This window comes from Antechinus flavipes, chromosome 5 (genome assembly GCF_016432865.1).
Source record: "Antechinus flavipes isolate AdamAnt ecotype Samford, QLD, Australia chromosome 5, AdamAnt_v2, whole genome shotgun sequence".
NCBI classification, from domain to species: domain Eukaryota; kingdom Metazoa; phylum Chordata; class Mammalia; order Dasyuromorphia; family Dasyuridae; genus Antechinus; species Antechinus flavipes.
In genome coordinates, this window is record NC_067402.1 from 10,030,416 (window position 1) to 10,053,652 (window position 23,237).

The following is a 23,237-nucleotide window of genomic DNA, read 5'->3' on the forward strand; positions in this document are numbered from 1 at the left end:
GATGGTGTACCCATCCTTCATGGTCAAGGTCTACATCACATTCTCCATGGTGTCCCCAGTTGGAAATGATCTGATCTTATGACCTTTTAAATTTTACCCCTTCCATATACTTAATTGTTTTCTAACTTGTAGTACGTGTTTTGTGGTCTAGTCATCTTGGAAAACAGAAATAATCCATGAACAGTCTGTTCCAACTGCATTCTTTTCTTTTGCTGACCTAATCAGTTCATAGTTAATATATGAAGTCATATATGGCTGACCAATTGAGTCTATTTAACGAGTCTCTTCTTTACTTTCTTAAAAAAACAAAATCTCAACATTGTTAAGCTTCATGAGGACAAGGGCTATGTCTTATTAAATTTATGATTCTCTACTATAGAACTTCACAAACATTTTAATCAGTCTTATTTATCTGTAGAGAACATGAGCTGTTTTCCTTCTTTGTCTTCTTTTTCTCAGAACTTCCAAAATGGCTCCCACACATCAGACACTTAATAGATGTTTTTATAAGTATATTAAATTGAATTTTGGTCTCTTGATGAAGATAGCGCAGGACCCTAAACCCAAGAGCCGTAAGGAACAACAATTCCCCCAAACCATCAGAGCTGCTTCCAGCCTGCAACCATAACTAAGGGAGGAAATCATTGTTACATCAACACCAGCAATAACTGCTCATCAGCTGGACCCTCCTAGATAGATAAGCATAGAGCCCTAGGAGGAGCAGCATCCTGTAATCTTGATTCCCAGTCTAGCCATCATCTTGTGGAACTGGAACTCAACCAACTGCTACTCATAGAGGAGAAAAACCATACTAGATGAGGCTGCAGGACACCCTGAGGGACATGAGATGGCATGTGCCAGGCAAGTCAAATCACTGCTATTATCTTGATCACCATCTTCCTTCAGACCCTGATGGAGACAGCCCATAGTCTTGAACCCAAGAACATCAGGAACAGCAATGTTTCCAGCTCAGTGCCATCAGATACCACCCTGGGAAACATAAAGAGGCTGCAGTCCCAGCTTTGAAAAACCTAGGAAAGAAAGTTATCATTACCCAATCCTAGGGGTGGTCAGAAACACAAGATTTTATCAGCAAAAGTGACATTAAAGAAGAGGCTGGACCATCTGCTTTGCTATTGGATTGTAAGGACTTTGGGCTATTTTCTTTTCTTTTCTTTTCTTTTTTTTTGCTTTATAATTTTCTTTTTTTTTATTTCATAGCTTTTTATTTACAAGTTATACTTTGGGATATTTTCATCTGATTTGCGAATCAAATTTTCCTTATGCATTCTTTTTGCATTAAAATAGGAGCTCTTGGAGGGTAAGGTCTGTCTGATTTCTTTATTTCTATTCCCACTGCTTAGCACATAGTAGGAACTTAATAAATGTTCATTCATTCATTCTCTATTGATACCAGTCATCAATACATTGTGCAAAATAGGTGCTTTGAACAGTTATTGCATCTTGAGTCAGGAACTTACTTGTTTTCAGCACGTGAAAATAGTCTAGAAGCAGTCATAAATTATGGGACCTGGAATCAGGAAGATCCAAATTCAAATGCCATCTCTAGTATTACCCTGTGCTAGCCATTAATCTTAACTTCAATTTCTTCATTTGTAGAATGAGGATAATAATCCTTCATAGGTTGTTGTGAGAAATTAAGTGAGACAGCATATGTAAAGAGCTTTGCAAAACTTAAAACACTATAAAACTGCCATCATCATCATCATCATCACTAAAATACCCAAATGACCTTGGTGTTTATGTGTTTTAGATGAGCCTTTCAATATATGGCTTGGACTTTAAAATTTTAAATTCAGGGATCTTTGTCCCAAGAGGAGAACGCTTGAAATGAAACATTTACAAAGATTCTGTAGCTTATTGCTTAGCCTACGGCCACCCCCTGCCTATGTGCCCCAGTCCTGGAGAAAAGAGCTCTTGTTTAAAAATCCCCTCCCACCCCACTTCTACCGCTCCTCACTTGGGTAAAGAGGCCTGGAATCTCCAGGAACTTTTTGTGCCAAAGGCTCTACTTCACATGGTAAATGCTGTTTATGTATATCAATTAAAGGCCAATTAATTCATTAAAAAACTCTCCAGGAATAACAAATTGCAATAGCAGCCTCTCTATTACATAATTGTTAATTCTGAACAAATAGGTTTGGAGCCCCAGTCTATTTATTTAACGTACAATTACTGTCCAATTTAATCTAAATTAAATGCTTGCTGGAAGTCTATAATTTGAAGTGTTACTGAAACTTGTTTTAGGGCAGGGAAAAATCAGACATTGTCAACTGCTACCCTAAGGTCAGATGTTTATCTTTATAATTCATATTTTGGGGTATAGAAATTAAAAACCTGTGCTATTTGGGGAAAAAATGCATAGCCAGAGTCAGCTTTTGGCTTTCGAACAGTAAGACGTGCCCACTTTCCTTAGCAATAAATGACTTGTTTCCTCCTATGGGATAAGTCTTGAGAAGTCCATCCAGCTGGACACAGTGAAGCCGCAAATGCCTCTTGGATGGCCATCTGTTGTCAATCAATAATCATTTTAAAATGCCTACCATGTGCCAGGCTTTGTGCTAAAGATTAGGAATACAGAGAAACTAAAAAACATGACCCCTGCCCACAAGGTGATCACATTTTACTGACGTAGAATGGATAGCCTGTTGCCTCAAGGGGTTATAAAATGGGAATCCAACTAATTATAAATGATGTTGTGACCGGGAATGACCCACCAGGACATGGAGGAAGGGAAAAGCATTTATTAAACACCTACTATGTGCCAGGCACTATGCTAAGCATTTTACAAATATTATCTCATTTGAGCTTCACAAAACCCCTGAAAGGTAGGTGCTACCATTATTTCCATTTTACAGATGAGGAAACCAAGGCAGATAGTAGTCAGAGAGTTTAACCAGGGTCACATAGCAAGTAAGTGTCAAAAGGGACAAGAGGCATTGGATTTGAGGAGCTTTGTGGAAATAATCTGATTCAAAGGCACAATGGGAGAAAGCCTCAGAAGAATTAAGAAAACATTGATATCCAACCATTGCTAGACATGGGGTAACTGATATTACTTAGGTCTGAGAATTAGATGGGAAAAGGATTTCTGAGGTTAATCTTGTTCCAAATGTCAAATCCCTAGAGAATTCAAACAGGTATCTTTACATCCTAATCTTTACATCCTAATTATTTCTAAACATTTCCTCTCTTTGCTCCCTGCCCACTTCTCCATGATATCCTTCCAAAGGAAAAGTTAAACACAACTGGGTCACACATTCTAGCATTGTGTCTGTCAATGTCCTCAATGTACCTAATACACTTGTCCCACCATCTGCCTTCCAACACTCTGGCTGGTGGTGGGGATGGGGATGGGGGTGAAATTGGGTTTAAAATGTCTGCAGCCACTTGCTATACAAATGGAACCTGGAGTCCAAGCATGGGGTATGGGAAGATCAGAGTTTGTCTTTGATCTGCATTCATGGGTCTTTTCCAGCCGTTTCCATTGGGTTGTTGTAGTCATGGTCCATGGGGCCCTCCTGGGTCTACTTTGTTGTATTTCAAGTCTCTCTGTGCTCTTTGTAATTCTTCCTACTAATCATTTCTTATGAAAATTCATCATATGGAAGCTTCTTGAGGGCAGGGACTCTTTCATGTTTTATCTCTGTCCCCCAACACTAAACATAATGTCCGGTACATAGTAGACTCTTAGTAAATCCTTGTTGATGAATTGATTCAGGACCCGATAATATAGGGACATCAAAATGTCACAGTTGGTTTAGCCATTCCCTAACTAATGGGCGCTACTGCCTGTTGGAAGGTAACTTTTCTTTTAAGTGAAATAGAGTGATCTCATGGGATCCTCACAACAACCCTGTGAATTAGGTTCCATTTTATAGAAAAGGAAATTGAGAATGGGCGTGAGGGTTGTGACAGTTCATAAGTGTCTGAGAGGAGAGTCAAATCTGGTTCAGTCAGGGTTGTCTCTAGTCCGCCAGCCTCAGAAAGACTCCTTTTCTACAGCTCCAGGTGCCTACATCCCTTGTGATCTGCTCAGCTTCCTGGGATCCCATGCATCAGGACCTGACATCCTGGGTTAACATCCCTTGTTCTAAACCCAAGGTTTCCAACCTTTCCCTTGTCATCTTTTTCCCTATTGTATGTCAGGTCTTGGGCGAAGTCAAAGTGTGTCTCTGTTTGTGAGAGGCACAGAGAGAAACAGACATAGAGAAAGACAAACATACACAGAAAGACAGAGACAGTCTGAGTCCCTCAGTAAAGCACCATTCAGTGAAATTAAGCCTAGATTTCGAAGCAGAGGCTTTGGGGACCCATCTTGGCTCTTCCACTCAGGACCATTTAAACAAAACAGTTCCCCACTTCAAGCCTCGCTTTTGTCAGCTAGGGAACGAGGGAGTTGGATTTAATGATGCTAAGGCCCCTTAATTAGTCCACATACATGTATTATGCACTCAGTGTATGCTAGCCATTGTGTTAAGGACTAGGGATACAAAGAAAGACAAAAATCAGCCTTCCTCTGCCTTCAAGAAAGTTACATTCTAGGGGAAAGAGAGTCTACAAATAATGGAGTGCATAGAAGATCTGCACAGAGTGAATGGGAGGAAATCTCAGAGGGGAAGACAGGAGTAGCTGGGGGGATGGGAGGGGCATCTTACCCAAGATGAGTTTTGGGCTAATCCAATGACCAGAATGAGTGTTTGGGGCTTTTGTGACTTTCAGCTATCTAATTAATTTCTTACAAATATACAACCCAAATATGTTTATAAGCAAAGCAGAGTGAGGGTATTTTCTTTTTTTGGTGTGAGTCTGTCTTGCTTTTGAGTCAAATCCCACTTCTATTAAGGCAATTATGCATGAACATTGATGAGAGAGAGAATGAATCCCATGTGTTTGATGCTTTATTGAAAACAGCGGCCGGTTGGGTATGGGCAAACACAGCTGCATCTGGGGTTTGGCAAAGGATTCAAAAACATATTACTGAGGAGGGGGACAAAATAAAGGGAGAAAGGAGGGGAAAAGAAGGTGGTGTGCCCAGCCCCCAAAAGCATTTTCTAAAAAAAAAAATTGTAGTGCTAATTTTAAAATTTGTTCGTTTTAAGGAAAATGTAATTCACATGCTTGGATTATTTATTTATTTTTACATTTAATGCAACAAAACATTGTTTATTAAGTCATTTGATGTCCAAGATTCCTTCCCAGAGACATTTCTTTAGAAATGGAAATATTATTTGAACAAATATGATGATGATTTTCCATGTGACATAGCAATTCTAGACTTGAAGTTGTAGAACTCACGATGTATATTTCTATTGGATGTTCCTCCAAATTGCATGAGATAAGATCATGGTATCATAGATTTAAGAGGTGGAAGGTTTCTAAAAGGATATGCCCTCATTTTATACATGGAAAAATTAAGGAATGGAGAGATACATGACTTAGCACTTGGTAAATAATATAATTGTTGTCTACCTGAGGCAGTTCCTGAGGCAGGAAACCCAAAATTTCCTGAATCCAAATCTAGCAAAAACAATCTTCTATCTACTACTCCATTGTGTCTGATGACAAACATCAACCCTATTTTACAGAAGAGAAATCCAAGTCCCCAATAGAACTGGGAGATTTGTATGTATCATACGTGTCAGAATGCAGTTCCATGCATCATGAATTGCTGAACTTTTGGTGAGCTCATGGAACCCCACTGAGCTTCAGGCAGGCTTTCAGGGCTATGTTCGAAACTTAGAGTTGGAATTCTGAAGTCTTGGGAATGGCAAGTCTTCCCCTGACCCTAAAGAGGATCATTAGTGTATCTAATTTCAGATAGGTCTTGTAAAAGTTCCAGACTCCATTCATTTTCAAGTCTTGGGAGTCTCAGAAGGTCATGGAGCATCCCAAGAATGGATTTTTAAAGTTTCTACAGCTTCAAAGTCCTTTTCTCCTACATCCATACTTATGGGAATGCCTGAACAAAAAAAACATGATGAAAAGGAGAATCATTAGGGATAGAGCCTGCCCCCCGGTTTCCTTCAGATGATGAATTCCCATATGAGCAAATACTCTCTCCATCAACACAGGTCAAATTATTTTCTGAAACTTCCTGGTTTAGAGAGTTATCCAGAATATTGGGAAGGGAATGAACTTGCTCTGGGTCACATGAAGAATTTCTCTTCCTCTATCTCAGAGCTCAGTTCTCTAGACTCTCCTCCCAAACATTCTCCAACTGAGCAGCTCCAAGGTTGCAAAGTTGTTCAAACTGAGCAATTCCTCTTTGCTTGTTTGTTTAAAACCATCTTAAATTATTTGTTATTAGAATTAGAAAAATAATTTCAGAGGCTTTAGCCATTAGGATTCTGCCAAAATTGTTTAAAGTGAATTCCTTCAGTAGGATCCTACCGCTATGCTATAGTTTACTGCCTCTAGTTATTATCATTAATGTAGTGATATATTCATAATTAATACAATCATGTAATTAATTGAGATGCAGTGTTGCATATGGGAGAGAGGTTTAGCCTTGGAGTTCCAAAAGACTTGAATTCAAGTCTGGCTTTTGGCAAGCTTATGTGACAATAAATATTTAAATTCCTTGGCGCTAAATTCTTAAACTGTAGGTCGTGATCCCATATATTTCTCAAAACTGAAAGTAGGAGTCATAAAATTATGATTATTATCAGTGAATGTTCTATTTGTCTACCTATTTTATATATCTATTTCTCGGGGGACATGTAAAACTTTCTCAAGTGGAAGGGAGTCACAAATATAAAAAGAGTTTAAGTCTTGCTCTAGACCACGCTCTAAGATGGTGAAGTAGAGTGGAAAGAACTGGCTCTGGAGTCAGAGGAGCTGCATTCAAATCCTGGCTCTGAACTTGGGCAAGTCGTTCAACCTCTTTTGGCCTCAGTTTCCTCATCTGTAAAATGTGAGTGTCATGCTAAGTAGCTTTTGAGGTTCCTTCTGACTCATGATATATCATCATATAAAATTAAAGGCAAGTTATAGACAAGCTGCACTAACAGATGGAATTTCCACTCTGGCCATTCTCCCATAACAATAAAATCAAAGGTCTGAACTAAAAAGAAAAAAAAATTCTTAAAAAATAGCCCTCAGCATTATTTTATTAATTAATAAGAAATACCTCAAGGATTCATGATCTGACTGATGAAAATTCCCCCATTCAGTAACAGAACCTAATGCTTCAGCACCATGATAGACAGCCTTTCTGAGCTTTCACGGCCAGAACATTTATCTACCTCCTGCTGATCTCAAATTTTAGGGATTCTGGCCTTCAGCCATAGAGTAGTTCAAACTTTTCCAACTTGAATACTCCTTTGTCAAAGAAAACCTGATGAAATGCATAGAGTATTGACCTTGGGTTTGAGAAGACCTGAATTCAAATGCCACTTTTGATACTAGCTGTGCTCAAGGCCAGTCCTTCAACCTTTCTGTGCTGCAGGTACTTCATATGTAATATGGCAATAAATACTTTGTACCTCACAGAGTTCTTGTGAAGATCATAAAACATGTACAAAATTATTCACAAGCCTTGAAATGCTAAATAAATGTTAGCTTGTCATTATCATCATCATCAATTCAGAGTAAATCCTTGGAATTGTGTCTTAGTTGATATCCAAGAACACTCCACTCCTTAGAATCACTTTTATCCTGTGTTATGATATCTCAAAGAAATTCAAAATTGGTTCCCATATTTTTAAAAATAATTTATAATTTCATTGAAAATGAATTTAAAAAGGATCTCATGACAACAAATGAGTGAAGATTTCAAGCCTACTGAAACGTTCAAAAACTAACACATTCATATATTTTTTTTTTTAAATCCAGCAAAGTACATTTAATTCAATTCAGTTCAACTCCACAAACATTTAAACCATTACTAAACACGGCGTCTATAAAGACCTTTCATCTCTAGGAAATAAACTCTTCTTGGACACAGATGAAAGCTTCTCTGTTATAACAATGGAGGTTATATGAGTCAAATGATCCCCACATTGTCAGGAAGAAATTGTGAGTGCCTACTATTGGAATTCCTACATTGCAAGTCTTAAAAGGTGATTTCTGTGGGAAAACTTTCCTGCCATCTGCAACCATCAGATTTAGCTTTGAAACAGAAATCTGAGGAACTGTTATACTGCACTGCTCTGTAGGATACTGAGCAGCCAGACGGACGGGTTCCTCTGTTGACCCCAAACATCATCTAAATTTGACCTCTACTCCACGGGCATGTCTCAGGCCTGAGGAAATGCAGTAAGACTTACTGGGAAACATCTCATGAAAGCACTCAAGTGGTCAACATTATGCTCAACTTTATGTCTACTCATCAAATATCACTATGATAGGTTTGTTTTAATTTTAATTTGATAAATACGTAGAAACTTGGATGAAATGATGCTGAATGAAATAAGCAGAACAACAAAAGCAACACAAATAATAAAGGAAGCTATATAAATGGGAAGAATGTGAGAAGAAATTAATATTGAGCTCTGTGTTATAATAACTAAATTAGGATTTGAAAAAAAAAGATGTGAATAAGAGAAAAAGTAGAGGAAAAGGAAAGTACTTTCCTTTCTAATTTGCTGAGATAGAAGGACCATGGATGTGTAACACCGGAGTAATTGTTGAAATTGATTCCTGTTGTCTAATTTTGGTGTACTTCTAAAAAATTGATTTTTGTTTTTATTCTTTGTTATAAGAGTTTTCTAACATCTTTTTTCATACTGGGGAAAAGACAGCTCTATCAGACTTGATATTTTTTTCTTATTTTCTTTTCTTATTTTTTAAGTTGTATTTTTATTGCATTTTATTTTAAATTATTTAAAATAATATTTTAATTTATAATAATTATTTTTTCTAGAATTGTATTGATATTTCTAGATATTACCAATAACTGAATTTTGTTGAGATTTTCCTGAGAAATTTGTAGTTGAAGGGCAGAATAAATCAAATGGAGTCTAAAAATTGAATTTTCTTTTGGAGTCAGATTGCTCTAGAACTGAGCTCACCTTAGGAGAGTCTAAATAGAAACTTCTTATTGGAGAAGATAGGACATCCTGGCCATAGAGAACATTTCTACACATATAAGTTGTTTGCCTAAAAGAATATAAGTTGCTTCAGGGAAAAAAAAAAAAAGTTTGTGTTTAGTCTTTTTTTTTTTTTTTTAATCTCTGGTACCTAGCAGGAGCTTCCTTTCCTGCGCATTCCCCACAATCATTCTCAAGGGACACTGGCTATTTAATTTGCTATTGCAAGACCTACAATTCCTGCCTTCTTAGCAGCCAGAGCTATTGATGACCCTGGAGAAAGGGAGGAGTCTCACTACCAAAGTGCATCAGAAACAAATGCTGTTTAATCAGTGGAAATGATTATAAAAAGAAACATGACCTTGCATCCCAAGGAGTGGGACTCCAAAAGGAGGTGCTAATGGTTCAGTGTAAGTGTGGCCAGTGGCATCCAGAAGGGCAACCAGCCATCTGTGCTTGCTGTTGTGCCATTTAACAAGCTTAGCAGTGACTTAGATAAGGACAGAGATAGCATGCTCATCACATTAGCAGATAGCCCAAGGCCAGGAAGGAGAACTAAAAGGATGGATGATAGAATAAAGATCTAAATAGGATTTCAAACTTGAGAGTCTAGAGAAATGGACTAAATCAAAATCTAGTTGGACTCAATGTAAAGCCTTGCATTTGTGTGTGTGGCATGGGAAAACTTCTGAAATATCACTATATTTTGGTAGGGGAGTCATGAATACATATCAACTGATCTCAAAATGACCCATTTTGTTTGTTTGTTGGAGGTCACAAGAACAATATGAGTCAGAAGGATGATTTGGGAACCAATGCAATTCACTCAGTCTTGGGCTACTCTTCCCATGGCTTCCAGGAAAAGGGAGGCGATGAGCCCACTGTGTTCTACCCTCATTCTGCCTCATTTGGAATTTTGTATTTAGTTTTCGGCATCACTGTTTATGCAGGACATTCATCAGCTGGACCATATCCAGAGAAAAGGAACTAGCATAATGAAGGATTTTGAATTTTTGGCATATGAAGATCACTGGAAATAACTGGGCCCAATTAGCCTGGAGAAAAGAAAACTTGGGAGGGATGTCTTTCTAAGGAACTGATCTGACCATTGCTCACGCCTCAAAACTTTCCATGACTTCCTTTTGGATAGAGGAAGAATTCTGCGCCTGTTTGAGCATGGGGTTTTAACACAAAGAAAGACAATTATTATAGTTATAACTACTATCTGTTGATTAAGAACATCTATAAAAACATAAACTTCTGCGAATTCAGTAAAGCTTTTAAAAGAATATGTTATTAGTCACAATATTTTCATACTTCTGTAACATAATAGTGCTTCCATGTGTGAATTTTTTCAGTCAGAATTTGGGTAGAAGATTTTTCCTTTGTTTGTTTTTTGTTTTCTCTCTCCAAATTCACAAGTTTACATAGGGATTCTTGGATCCTTGGTAAAATTTCCCTTTTCTCCAATTCCCATCTGAAGATAGATGAAGATCCTCTCCCATGCCTGGAATATACTCCTGCCTCATCAGCTTCTTGCTATCACTCAAGCTCCCTTCCTCAAAGAAAAATTTAGTGTCCTGCCCCATTACCACTTAAGAGTTGCCTCTCCCTCCTCAAGTTGTTCTATAACAGTTTGCCTGGATCTCTTCTCTATTTCCATCACAGTTTACTTTATGCCATATGTGTTTGTGTTTGTTATAGCTCTTCCCCTCCTAGATGATGAACTCCTTGATGGTAGGAACAGGATTATTTTTCATCTTTTTGCTCCAGTATTAAACACATATTAGCAAATTCAAAAGACTGATATTGAATGTTGTAGCTCTGGAATAATTTGTTTTCCTATTTCTATTATGTATTTATTCTTCATAATTTATACTGATGCATTAGTTTTATATCCTCATTTTAATAGGTTCCTTCCCTTTCCCAATATGGAGAGACATCCTTTGTAGCAATTAATAAAAAAAGAAAGAAAAACACATGGCAAAACTAATTATTACATCAATCAAGTCTAATAGTAAATTGTAATGGACCACACTTTACTTCCTGAAAAGAAGGAAAGATGATTCATAATCATATTTCTTCTTTAGGGTCAAGTTTGATTAAAAAGTACAATTTTTATTCACACCAGAGAAATGGAGTGATGAAAGCCATTCCTTCTTTTAGCTTATAAACCCCACCACCAAGGAAGCATTTGTGAATGTTATTAAATTTCCTAAGAGCTTTGGGGGAAGTACCATTTTGTTTGGTGAACCCTCTTGTGGTCATTGACTTGGCTATTAAATATATTTCCTTTGGTTAAATCCCGGCATGTTCTTACAGCAAAGCTCTATTTAAAACTTGCTCTTGATCAATTCGTGTTCCGACACCACCAAAAATGCTGACACACTGTACATTTTACTGAGTCCAGCAAAAACTTTCCCAGTGCAAAGAGGCCAAAATCCAACTAATTGCTTAGTTCAGCAATATTTACAGAAAAGCCAACACTGAGTTTGCTTCCAATAATTTAAAAGTATTGGAAGACAATATGTCGAATTCACAACTAGGGCAGAGCAAATGGGACTTTGCCCTCGGGTGCTGAAACTGAGAGGGTATTCAATCCTTCCCATTTTTCAGAAACACAGAAACAACCTATTAAAAGCCTAGCTGGTAAGAAAAATAAGATAAAATGGAAAGCTGTCAAACTTTACTCTCCTATCCCTAGCAATATTCATACAAAAGGAAGGGAATAAGCATTTATATTGCAGCTACTGTGTGCCAGCAAATATTTTCTGATTTGAGCTTCACAATCACTCTGGTAGACAGGTGCCATTATTATCCCCTATTTGCAATTAAAAAAAAAATGAGGCAAAAAATAGGTCACACAGCTAGCAAGTATCTGAGGGAGAATTTGAACTCAGATCTTCCTGACTCCAGTGCCAGTGCTCTATGCACAATGGTGCCCCCTAGCTGCCTCTTTCTGATTTGTTTGGTTTGTGCTCCTTGACTCAGGTGTAAAAGTTGCTCTTCCTGATTCTGTAGAGGCAAGTCAGGGATTGAATTCAGTACTTTCAACTCCCACCCCTGTCCTCACTAGCTTTATTATGATTGAGCGATAGTGTGTCTTTTCTGCACTTTAGGTGCTCTTTCACAACTTTCTACTAAGTTATGGGTGGATAGTGAACCTAAATCCTGATGGGAGCAAGTTTGACACTTGAATCACAGATTTTTTTATATCTACTGTTATATCAGAAGTGTCAGGATTTCGGACTAAAAATAATCACTTTTATTTAGTATTTTATTTTTCCCCAGTTACATGTAAAAATATTTTAACATTCATTTTTAAAACCATGAGTTTCAAATTCTCTCTCTCCCTTCTCACCTCTTCTGAGAAAGCAAGTAATTTGATATAGGTTATGCATGTGTAATCATGCAAAACATGTCCATAGTAGTCATGTTGTGAAAAAAAAATAGACAAAAAAAAAAAAACCTTCAAGAAAAATAAAGTGTAAAAAAACAGTATGCTTCAGATTACATTCAGACAACATCAACTTTTCCTCTGGGGATGGACAGCATTATTCATCATAAGTCCTTTAGTGTGGTCTTGGATCATTGTATCGCTCAGAATAGCTAAGTTGTTCACAGATGATCATCTCATACATATTGCTGTTACTTTTGCATTACATCTCACTTCGCATCAGCTCATGTTAAGTCCTTCCAGGCTTCTTCAAGAACATCCTGCTCATCGTTTCTTGTAGCTCAGCAAGATTTCATCTTATTCACATGCCAAGATTTGTTTAGCCATTTCCCAATTGATGGACATCCCCTCAATTCTCTGGCCCTAGAAAAGAACTGCCATAAATATTTTTGTGCATATATATCTCCCCTCTCATTTTTTCTCCCCTCTCATTTTTTCTCCCCTCTTTCTCCCTACTTCCATTCCTTTTTCCCTCTTCTTCCCTTCTTTTCTTTTTTCCTTCCTTCCTTCCTTCTCCCTGCTTCTTTCTTTCTTTCTTTCTTTCTTTTCTTTCTTTCTTTCTTTCTTTCTTTCTTTCTTTCTTTCTTTTTTCTTTCTTTCTTCTTTCTTTTTCTCTTTCTTTCTTTCTCTTTCTTTCTTTCTTTCTTTCTCTTTCTTTCTTTCTTTCTTTCTCTCTTTTTCTTTCTTTCTTTCTTTCTCTCTCTCTTTCTCTTTCTTTCTTTCTTTCTTTCTTTCTTCTTTCTTTCTTTCTTTCTTTCTTTCTTTCTTTCTTTCCTTCCTCCCTCTCTCCTTTCCTTCCTTCTTTCCTTCCTTCCCTCCTTTCTTCCTTCCTCCTTCCTTCCTTTCTTCCTTCCTTTATGGATACAAATCTAGTAATGGTATTGTTAGGTCAAAATATATGCATACTTCTATAGCCCTTTGGGCACAGTTCCAAATTGCACTACAGAATAGTTGAATCAATTCCCAACTCCACTGATAGGGCACTAATGTTTCACTTTCTCCACATTCCCTCTACCATTTGTCATTTGCTTTCTCTGTTCTATTAGCCAATCTAATCGACATAAGATAGCATCTCAGAATTGCGTTAATTTGCATTTCTCCAATCAATAGTAAGTTAGAACCTTTTTTCATATGGATATATATTCTTGATTACTTCCTCTGAAAACTATTCATATTTTTGATCATTTATCATTTGGAGAAGGGACATTATTTTTACAAAACTGATTCCCTTCCATCTATGTTTGAAAAATGATACAATGGCTCCCAAGGCCTGCTCCTGGTTAGCTGGGGCTGGCCTCTGCAGGGCTGGGCTCCATTCTCACCCAGGTACAACAAACTTTTCCTGCCAATCTTCTAAGATGTTTGGCTGAAAACTTATTTCACTATTTCATTTTGTGGCTTCTTCCACTCAAGTATTTGTTTAATTACTTAATGCTATTTGGATGAGTTCGAGGTAGAGTTCAGGCAAGTTTTTTCAACTTTTTCAACCACCCTGGCTCCACTGCAATTTTTCTTTTTTCAGTATGAATAATTAGTAATTGAAAAGGACATTAGGGATTGTCTAGGCCCCCACCAATTTCACCTGAGAAAAGTAAGATCCCTAACAGAAAAGTAAGCTCAAATCTAATATTAGGGTAGCTAAAGTAATGAAGTCTGAGAAGTTCTGACTTTGTCCATCTTTGCCTGTCTGAAAACTTGAGAATAGACTGTCTTAGTATATATCAATTCCTTTTGGTTCCAAAAACAATTCAACTTTGAATTCCCTGCAGTCTAGATCTGATGATGTTGATCATCCCTAAACTAACTCGAAAATCTTCATTTGCCTCTTGCTGCTGCATGGATAAAATTTTGACACCTCTGTCTTTTCCATGATAACATTTTCTATGATATCGATCTGACATAGCTTTCTGGTCTTATTTCAAATTACATACTGGCTTCTCCTGTTACTGGCCTACTATTGATTCCCAATATGCAACACTCCTGTGAACTGGGGGAAAAGTTTGATTAGTGGTAACTCACCCCTCTTAAATGGATGTCTTTTAAAGCTGAGGGTCCCGAGAGCTGGCATTTCCTCCTTGCCAGCCTTGCCAGCCTCTTGCTGGTCTGTTAGAGTTATGTTTCTCTGGATCCATGGCCCTTATTTCGTGTTCTTTGTCAGGTAATTCAGCAACACCCTTATCTCAAAGGTTTAGATTAGCCCACTGAAAGCATGAGAGCCATGTTGGCCCTTTAGCCAAAATACTATGTGTGAATGCATGTACACACAAGTATATATGTACATATGTATGTGTTTATACATGAAGCCTGAAGTCTTTAAGTGAAATGCACTTCTTGTTCTAATCAACCAATTAATCAGTAAACATTCATTATGCATCTATGATGTGCTAAGTACAGTGCTAAACGCTAGAGAAAAAAAAAAAAGAGGCAGAGGACTTTCATTTCCCTCAAGGAGCTTACAGTCTAATATAATCCATAACCTGGTCTATATGTGGATTTGGGACGGCGTGAAGGGAACTTGGACTATTTCCCAATGCTATCTGTTCTCCTCCCATGGTTGCCATCATTGTATAGCAGTACTGCTTTATTAAAACAACTCTGTCCCCTTTGGCCCAGCAATGCCTTCTCCCTTCTTTATGGCATTTTGCAAGTGGCTCCTGGCTGCCTAGAATGCTCTCCCTCATCACCCCCCTCTCTCACAATCCTTATCTCCCTTCCAAGTCCAGATACCACCTGCTACATGGGGCCTGTTCTTATTCCTCTAGTTATTAATCCTTTTCCCTCTTGAAATCTCTCTGTATATATTTGGCCTTTGTTTCTCTACCTGGATATTGCTTTATAGAATGTGAACTCCTTAAGACCAGGGAGTATTGTGTTTTTTTCCTTTGTAACCTAAGTGCTTAACTTAATACTTAATACTTGTCATGTAGTTGGTGTTTAATAATGGTGTTCTGTATTTAATTGAATTGTATCTTGGGGTAGGGTGGAGGTCAGGGAAACAGAATGGAAAGTTGGAGATATTATAATGAATTATTGGAGATATTTAACCATGAGCAAGCAATAAAACAAGATATTCCAACCATGACCCCTCCCCAAATAGTGCTGTTGGGAACTTGGCAGATTTGATCTTGTAAAACATTTTGTTAGTGTTAGCAGTGGCCATGGATTCAGCAGAGCCCTATGGTCTGGGACATACTGGAAGGGTACCTAAGCCTGTGTCTGGACTCTTAAGGTAAGGGTGGGCAGCAGAGCATCTTGGAACTTCCTGGAGGATGTGGTCTCTCTTTATACCAGGACGTTTTGTACAGGGCAGAGCTCAACATCCTGCTGCCTCACACTCTTAATCTGAAATCACATGTGGAACATGTGGATGGAAATAAGCCCTGTAGGTAAAAGAAAGTGGAAATTGGCGGAAGATCAAAGGTGATTCTCATTCCATTCTGGTCTCCATTTTTTTTTATTATCCCATCTAAATTTAGTCTTTTATAGGTTTTTTTTTTTTTTTCATTTCAAGAGGAAAGAGTGAACTTAAATCAGAGATTGTGGGTTTTCATTGTTTTTCAACCCATATGTAATTTGAACCTCTTAGTAATGACTTCAGTTGATCAAAACTTCAATTGGTAGGAAGTTCCAGCACACAAGGAATGGTTTGAGATATTAATATTTCTTATTTAAATATGTCAGTGAAGCCCTTAAGTCACAGAGAAAATTCCTTTGAGAGCCCAGCCCAATTCGAAAATCAAAAATCATTGTTGCCTTATTGCTCTTATGTATCTTCTTAAGTAAATCATTTGCCTCTGCCCCTGCATCTTCATCTGCACTTAAATTACTTCCAAATTAATAGCAACAACATTATTAGGTATTACTCTCCCTCCTTTGGACATAGGAATCCTTCAATATCAAGGACCATATGATCACATTCTTACTATGGCACATGTTCTGGGGCCCACTGTCTAACCCCAGCTTAGACTATCATATTGAATCCCCCAAAATGTAGTTACCTCTCCTTTTGAAATTCTAGGAGTATCCCTGAGAGATTATAGTTTAAATAATAGTATTTTTCAAATGTCATCTTATTGTATGCTACAACAAGATTAAATACAAATGAATATCTCTCAACATCCATTGACAAGTTAGTATTAATTAATTTTTTCAAAATGACATTCCCTTATATCATTGGGAAAAAAAAATATATATATATATATGGTCTTCATTGCTCTAGATACAATATCAGAGGCTAAATCTTATAGTTTTGTGTCATTTGGATTACAGAACGATTGAGTCTATTTTCCTATTCTACCCCAAACCTTGCTTGTTGATGAAATACTGAAATAAAGTCAGCAGCTGCTTCTTCTCATGCAGTCTAGTACAATTTGTCTCTGAGGACTTGTCACGGTTGGGGTGGAGGGAGCAATGGTTGACGACTAAGATTCTGAAACCGATATTAATAGAATACAAGGTTTGTCAACTGTTCGACTGGAAAGGCTCCAAATATGGACCCAGTAATTGTTGGTAGAAGAACCAGTGCTTAAGAAATGGAAGACCCCATTGTGGTCAGCCAGTCCAACTCCATCATTTCCCAGTTGGTAAACTCATTTGCAGAGCAGGGAGTGATTATTACTTGGTGGTATGACAAGTAAATGGCATAGCTAGCATTTGAACCCAAATCTTTTGGATTTACTCCATTCTTATTTGATGACCTGTCAAGCTAAGTTCAGATTGAATTTGTCCTCTCTATTCAGGAAGTAATGTCTTAAGGAACCACATCAAATTATGAGACCATCTTGCAATCAATCAGCTGTATTATTAAAAACCTGATACTATCAGGCCCAGAAGTGGGTGCTGGAATGGATACACAAAAAACAAGGCTTCCTTTCAAACAGCTTACTTGCTCTGTTAATAGATAAAAATAAGGGGCTTATGATCTTCTCAGGGAAGAAAACTCTTCACAGAGGTGAAATCATGGATTTTTTTTTTTGTACAGTGGGGAGATTCCTGGATTTGAAGAAAGAGGTTTTTGATGAAAAGCTCTGGGTTTACATTTACAAATTGTATGATCTTGTCTAAATAGCTTAATCCTTCATAGTTTGCTCATCTATAAAAAAATAAAGATTGAACTACATGTCCACTTTGAAGCTAATCATCCTGTGGGTTCTAGGTAATCCTATAGATGGGACATTCTTGATTTTGATGGATGCTCGATGTCTTTTGATTTCATATTTACAAATATTCTTTTTTTTCTTGATAGGTTTTGGGAATTTGACAAGGCAACTAATGCAGGTGGCTGATGGACATGTAGTGATGGCTCTGGAGGGAGGACATGATCTCACTGCCATTTGTGATGCATCAGAAGCCTGTGTGAATGCCCTGCTAGAAAATGAGGTAAAAAAAAAATTAAGGATCTCAGGGGCAGATGATTGGAGGAGAGGGAGTGGGGAAAGATGAACAAAGGATGGAAGGGAATCTATTCATCATCACAACACTCTATTTTTTCTCTCAGAAAAAAATAATGGTAACTTTGATTCCATATGTACTCAAGATGCATAATAGATCTGTAATAAAGTAGAAAGCAAGCCTTCCATCATAGCTCAGTCTACATAATTTAGTATTTTAAATTCTTTCATAGCACAGGAAATTAATCCACTAAGAGAATCTACATGGAGAGCTTTTCCGCCCAATTACTGAGAGAGCACAGGGGCTATAGCTAGAGGACACTTAGAAAGAAGGAAGCTTTATTTAGGCATCCATCGTTTTTAAAGCTGTTGTCTTGATTTGCAAATCACACCTGGCAGAGTTCTCCTTAATATTTCCAACTGTTTCTGGTCTTGGTTTACATCAGGCTGCTTTATAGATTAGATTTGTCTGATTTGGGTTTTTTCTAATACAAACTCAAGGTTTTTATAGGTATGGGTAGCTCAGAAGGGAGAGTAAGGCTGAAAAATTGGTCTGGGAATTCTCTGCAGATAGATAGTTGAATCCATGGGAGCTGATGAAATATAAGAACGAAGAAAAAGAAAAAAAAAAGACAAGGAAAGATCCCTGAGTGAAAGACATAGGAATAGACATGGATGAAGAGATAAAATAAATGAAAGTGAGAAGGAGTTGGCAACCAGATAGGAGAGGAAATAGGATGGAGGGCAGAGAAAAAAGTAACCAAGAGGAAATGGACAATAGAGACAATTATTGTAGAAAAAAATCAAAAAGGAAGGGAACTGAGAAAAGGTCATTTGATTGAACTATTTGAGATAAGTAGTATCTTTGGAAAGAGCAGTTTCTTTTCAGTGATGAGGTAGAAAGATTGAGTAGGTAGCTTTCTTTACTTTGGCTCGTATCCTCAACTCTTAGCCTAGTACTTGGCATATAACAGATGCTCAATGCATGAAGAAAGAAAAAGGAAGGGAGGAAGGAAGCAAGGAAGGAAGGAAGGAAAAGAGGAAGGAAGAGAGGGAGGGAGGGAGGGAAGAAGGGAGGAAAGAAAGAAAGAAGGAAGGGAGGGAGGGAGGAAAGGAAGGAGAGAGGGAGAGAGGGAGAGAGAGAGAGAGAGAGAGAGAGAGAGAATGAATTCTCAGGGAGATACTTCCCTGCCAGGGACTTCCTCTAGATCTTTTGTCACTTTTGTGGAGACCACTTAACTTTTGGGCTGTCTGTTAATTATCCTTTGCCTTTATCAGGTCACTACCATCTCTTTTCTGGTCATATATTTCTGTGAGGAAGTCTTTTATACCACTTCCCTTCAGTTGTATATCACATGTAGATAACTAGCATTTATTAAACACCTACTGTGCACTAACCATTATGCTAAGTACTATGTATATGAAGAAACAAAGAAAATAAAAGGTAGTCCTTGCTTTCAAAATATTTGTAGTGTAATAGGGAAGATAGCATGGAAACAATTATGTCCAAAAAAAAGAGAAATAAATTATATATTTAATATTTCATTATATTTTACATATTTGTAGTTTTCCTGATTATAACACTAAATAAGCAAAATAAAATATTCATCATACGTTGGAGTTTTTAACTTGGGATTCACCAATAGATGTAAATTTGGATGAGAAAAAAAATCAGTGGCCTCTAAATGAAAGTTAGTATTTCCTTCAAATTTTTAAAATGCTTGTTCTGAGCTGGGATCCCTAGAAACCATTGTGACCCCAGGGATCAACACACACAAAAAGTTAATCATCTCTGGTAAGAGTGATTACAGTTTTGAACCTATGGCTCATAGATTTTTTTTTTTTCCTAAAAGGGACCTTATAGGCCATAGGGCCTAAGCCCTTTAACAGCAGAGGAAAGCATTTCTTTTCTTTCTTTCTTTCTTTCTTTCTTTCTTTCTTTCTTTCTTTCTTTCTTCTTTCTTTCTTTCTTTCTTTCTTTCTTTCTTTCTTTCTTTCTTTCTTTCTTTCTTTCTTTCTTTCTTCTTCCTTCCTTCCTTCTTCCTTCCTTCCTTCCTTCTTCCTTCCTTCCTTCCTTTCTTTCTTTCTTTCTTTCTTTCTTTCTTTCTTTCTTTCTTTCTTTCTTTCTTTCTTTCTTTCTTTCTTTCTTTCTTTCTTTCTTTCTTTCTTTCTTTCTTTCTTTCTTTCTTCCAGGAAAGGTTCAATGATTTGCTATATGATTCAATGCTATATGGGAAGCAAGGGACAGATTTGGGATTTGAATCCAGATCCTCTGACCCCAGAGTCAATGGACCTCTTTCATTCCATCTTTCTACTATTTATTTAATTGATGGACACTAGTTGATGTAGTAGATGAAAAAGTTATAAGTGTGGTCTATTTGCAAGTTTGAAAGCATTCTAACCACAGAACACATAGCATATCTTTGCAGTGACTTCCCTCCTTGTCTGCTTGTGGTGTCCAAACTCCCCTAATTCTTAAATTGGGCTTTCAGTTTCAAATATTGAATCATCACAGAGAAGCCAGACAAGCTTTGATATTTGAATTGTAAGGACATGTGCCAGATGTGCAGAAAATCACAGAAAGTTGGGGCTTCTGGCTCTCTGGCTGTTTGACCTGCCCAGAAGAAACGTTAACTGGCTGCAAAAGAGCTTCTCCAGCTCTGTGGTAGGAAATGATGGCTTTCACTGGCTCAGTGTGTGCTCATTCAGAGAAGATTCTATCTTTTGTGCTCATTAGGTCCAACCATACTCTTCCAAGTGGGGCTTTGTAGCCAGTGAGAATGAAGGTTCTGCTTTGTGTGGTCTGTCTACTCAAGAGTGGATTGAATTTCCAAATTACTTTTCAGAGTAGTGCTTCAAAATACTTTTCAATTATCTTACTCCCTGGTTCTGAGATGGGATCCATAGACTGCATTAGTCTGCCTGAGTGTCATGACATCTCCCCCTCTCCATACACACTTTCTCTTAAATTGATCCAAGTTGGCTAAGAAATCCATGTTTCTTCTAACTCTCGCCATATTCATTTTTCTTAGAGGTCAGGGAATTCCCACTCTACTTGTCATTCTGAATATCCAGGTAGGGTTGAAAATTTGGATTCATAAATCAACTGAGGATAACAGAGGAACATCACGTGTTATTACTTTTTGCCACTTGATCTTTCTTTATCTTGAAGTGAAACAATTCTGAAATGCAGAGATATAAAGTAACATCAGTCAAAGATAGTCTCCCTTCTTTGGGCGGATATATCCATATGTACATCCGCAGCTAAGTGGTGCAGTGAATAGTCCACCCAGGCCTGGTCAGGAAGACTTGAATTCAAATCCAGCTTCAAGCACTTACTGAATATGTGATACTGAGCAAATCACTTAATCCCATTTGTCTCAGTTTTCTCATCTGGAAAATAAATTGAAGAAGGAAATGGCAAACAGCTTCAGTATCTTTGCCAAGACAACCCTAAATGGAGTCATAAGGAGTTGGACACAACTGAAGCAACATTAGCATGTGGGATCCCAGAAGACAATAACTTCTCCCCTCAAGGTTCTATGGGTAACCCAAAGATCTTAGCTTTTCCAGTACTATTATTCATGAGCATCTATGTGTTGTTTTCCCCAGTACCTACCAACCATTTTCTATTGATTAGCTTCTACAAAGGGGATGTTTGCTGGGATGGTATAGCAAGGATCTAAGTTTTAAAAGAAACTAAATAAAGTTGTATTCTTTTTGTGGATGCAAACAATCTTTGGAGATATGGAGTTCAACGATTGAGTACAGAAGTGGTGAGACACACAAATATGCGGAGTGAAGCTGTCTTGTACTCCTTCCCTTAGGGCTCTTTTTCTTTCTTCATAGAGTCTCCACCAAGTTCTTTTAGAGGTTACATTGGTGATGGATGAGTAACTCCCTTGGTCAGCTGAGTTGATTCCTTCCTTGGGCTATGTGTCTCAGCTGATGTGTCAGCTGGGTCAAGTAGGTTACGTGACTGCTATGATGATTCCTCTTCAGACTTGGCTGCCATTCTTACCAGCTGCAAGTTTCAATGGGATAATTGCTGACTTTTATCAGTCTCTAGACTCCCTTTGTCCCCTAAACACTTCTCTAATAGAATACTTCCTCACCTCTTACCAGAAAAGGAGGACAAAAGAAATAGAGGTCCCATAACCCCCCCACCAGACATACGACAGCCAGGTGGAAGACAGGTTAGCTATTCCCCCTCTCTCTACCCACAATGGATCTCAACAGTTCTTCTCTTGGTCACCATATGGGTCAGGAAGGAATAATGAAAAATGTTTAGAGTTAGGTGTGGTGATTTTTTTTAATGTGAACTCAGTGGCTGCTCAGTGGCTGCTGAGACACTGAGCCTCTGACTCTGTTTAGCCAGAAACCTCTTCCTCTCTCCACAGCACCAAGCACTCTCCAAGCCCACCTTTTTGTTGGAGTAGAAGTGAGCCAGTGGAGTAGAACCCCACGGGAAAGGCAAATATGATCATGCTCTCTGGGGCAAGCCCTGACTAGCCATTCCCCATAATGTATAGGTATGTGCATATAGGTACACATACACATGGTGATTAATTGATACATCTAGGTATTCTCTAGAGAGGGTCAAAACAGACGGCCCCAAAAAACTGAATTTAGGAAGACTTCGATTCAAATGCCATTTTTAAAATTGCAGGCTCTGTTACCACAGGAAAATCATTTAACTTTTCAGAAACCAAGCCACTCTCTAGGACTGTTCATTGCTATCAACATTGATGAGGTGGAGCAGGGGGGAGAAGGGGAGGAGGGAACTCATAGAATTTGAGAATTAGAAGAAGCCCCAGTGACCAGCTAGTCCAACAAACACATAAAGGGAAATCCCACTATAGCAGAGCTGGCAGGTTCTTGTCTCGCTTCTCCTTGAACACCTCCCAGGACAGGAAACCCATGCTGACAAAATGATAGGTCCTTGATGTATATATTTATGTATTCAATTTCATGTGGTGATGGAATTGACTATTTTAAGTTTCTCTCTCTCTCTCTCTGTCTCTCTCTGTTTCTCTCTCTGTCTTTCTCTTTTCCTCTCTCTCTCTCTCTCTCTCTCTTTCTCTCAACATATACACACATACACCAGCACAAACCCACATATGCACATGTAGACACAGAATATTAAATAATGACATTAACCAATTTGATCTGACCCAATGGCCAAACATACCATCTTCATTGTTTTTCATTGAAGGTTTCCTTTCACTATTTAGACATTTCCCAAAATTTGTTCAGTCATGGTCTAGAAATTGAAGAAATTTATAAATATCCTTTGTGTTTCTGTACCTTATTTCCCTGGAGTGTTCCTAAGGGCAT

At 37.9% G+C, this 23,237-nt stretch overlaps 1 protein-coding gene across 3 annotated transcripts in view; it reads left to right on the forward strand.

Annotated features, from left to right (window-relative positions):
- The window catches only part of HDAC9 (histone deacetylase 9), an 867,097-nt gene that overhangs the window by 792,415 nt on the left and 51,445 nt on the right, over positions 1 to 23,237 (forward strand). For all 3 annotated transcript variants that reach the window (XM_052000806.1, XM_052000813.1, XM_052000807.1), the window contains one exon: positions 17,756 to 17,889. In XM_052000806.1, coding sequence (XP_051856766.1) covers positions 17,756 to 17,889 — 134 coding nt within the window. The remainder of the gene's footprint in view (positions 1 to 17,755; positions 17,890 to 23,237) is intronic.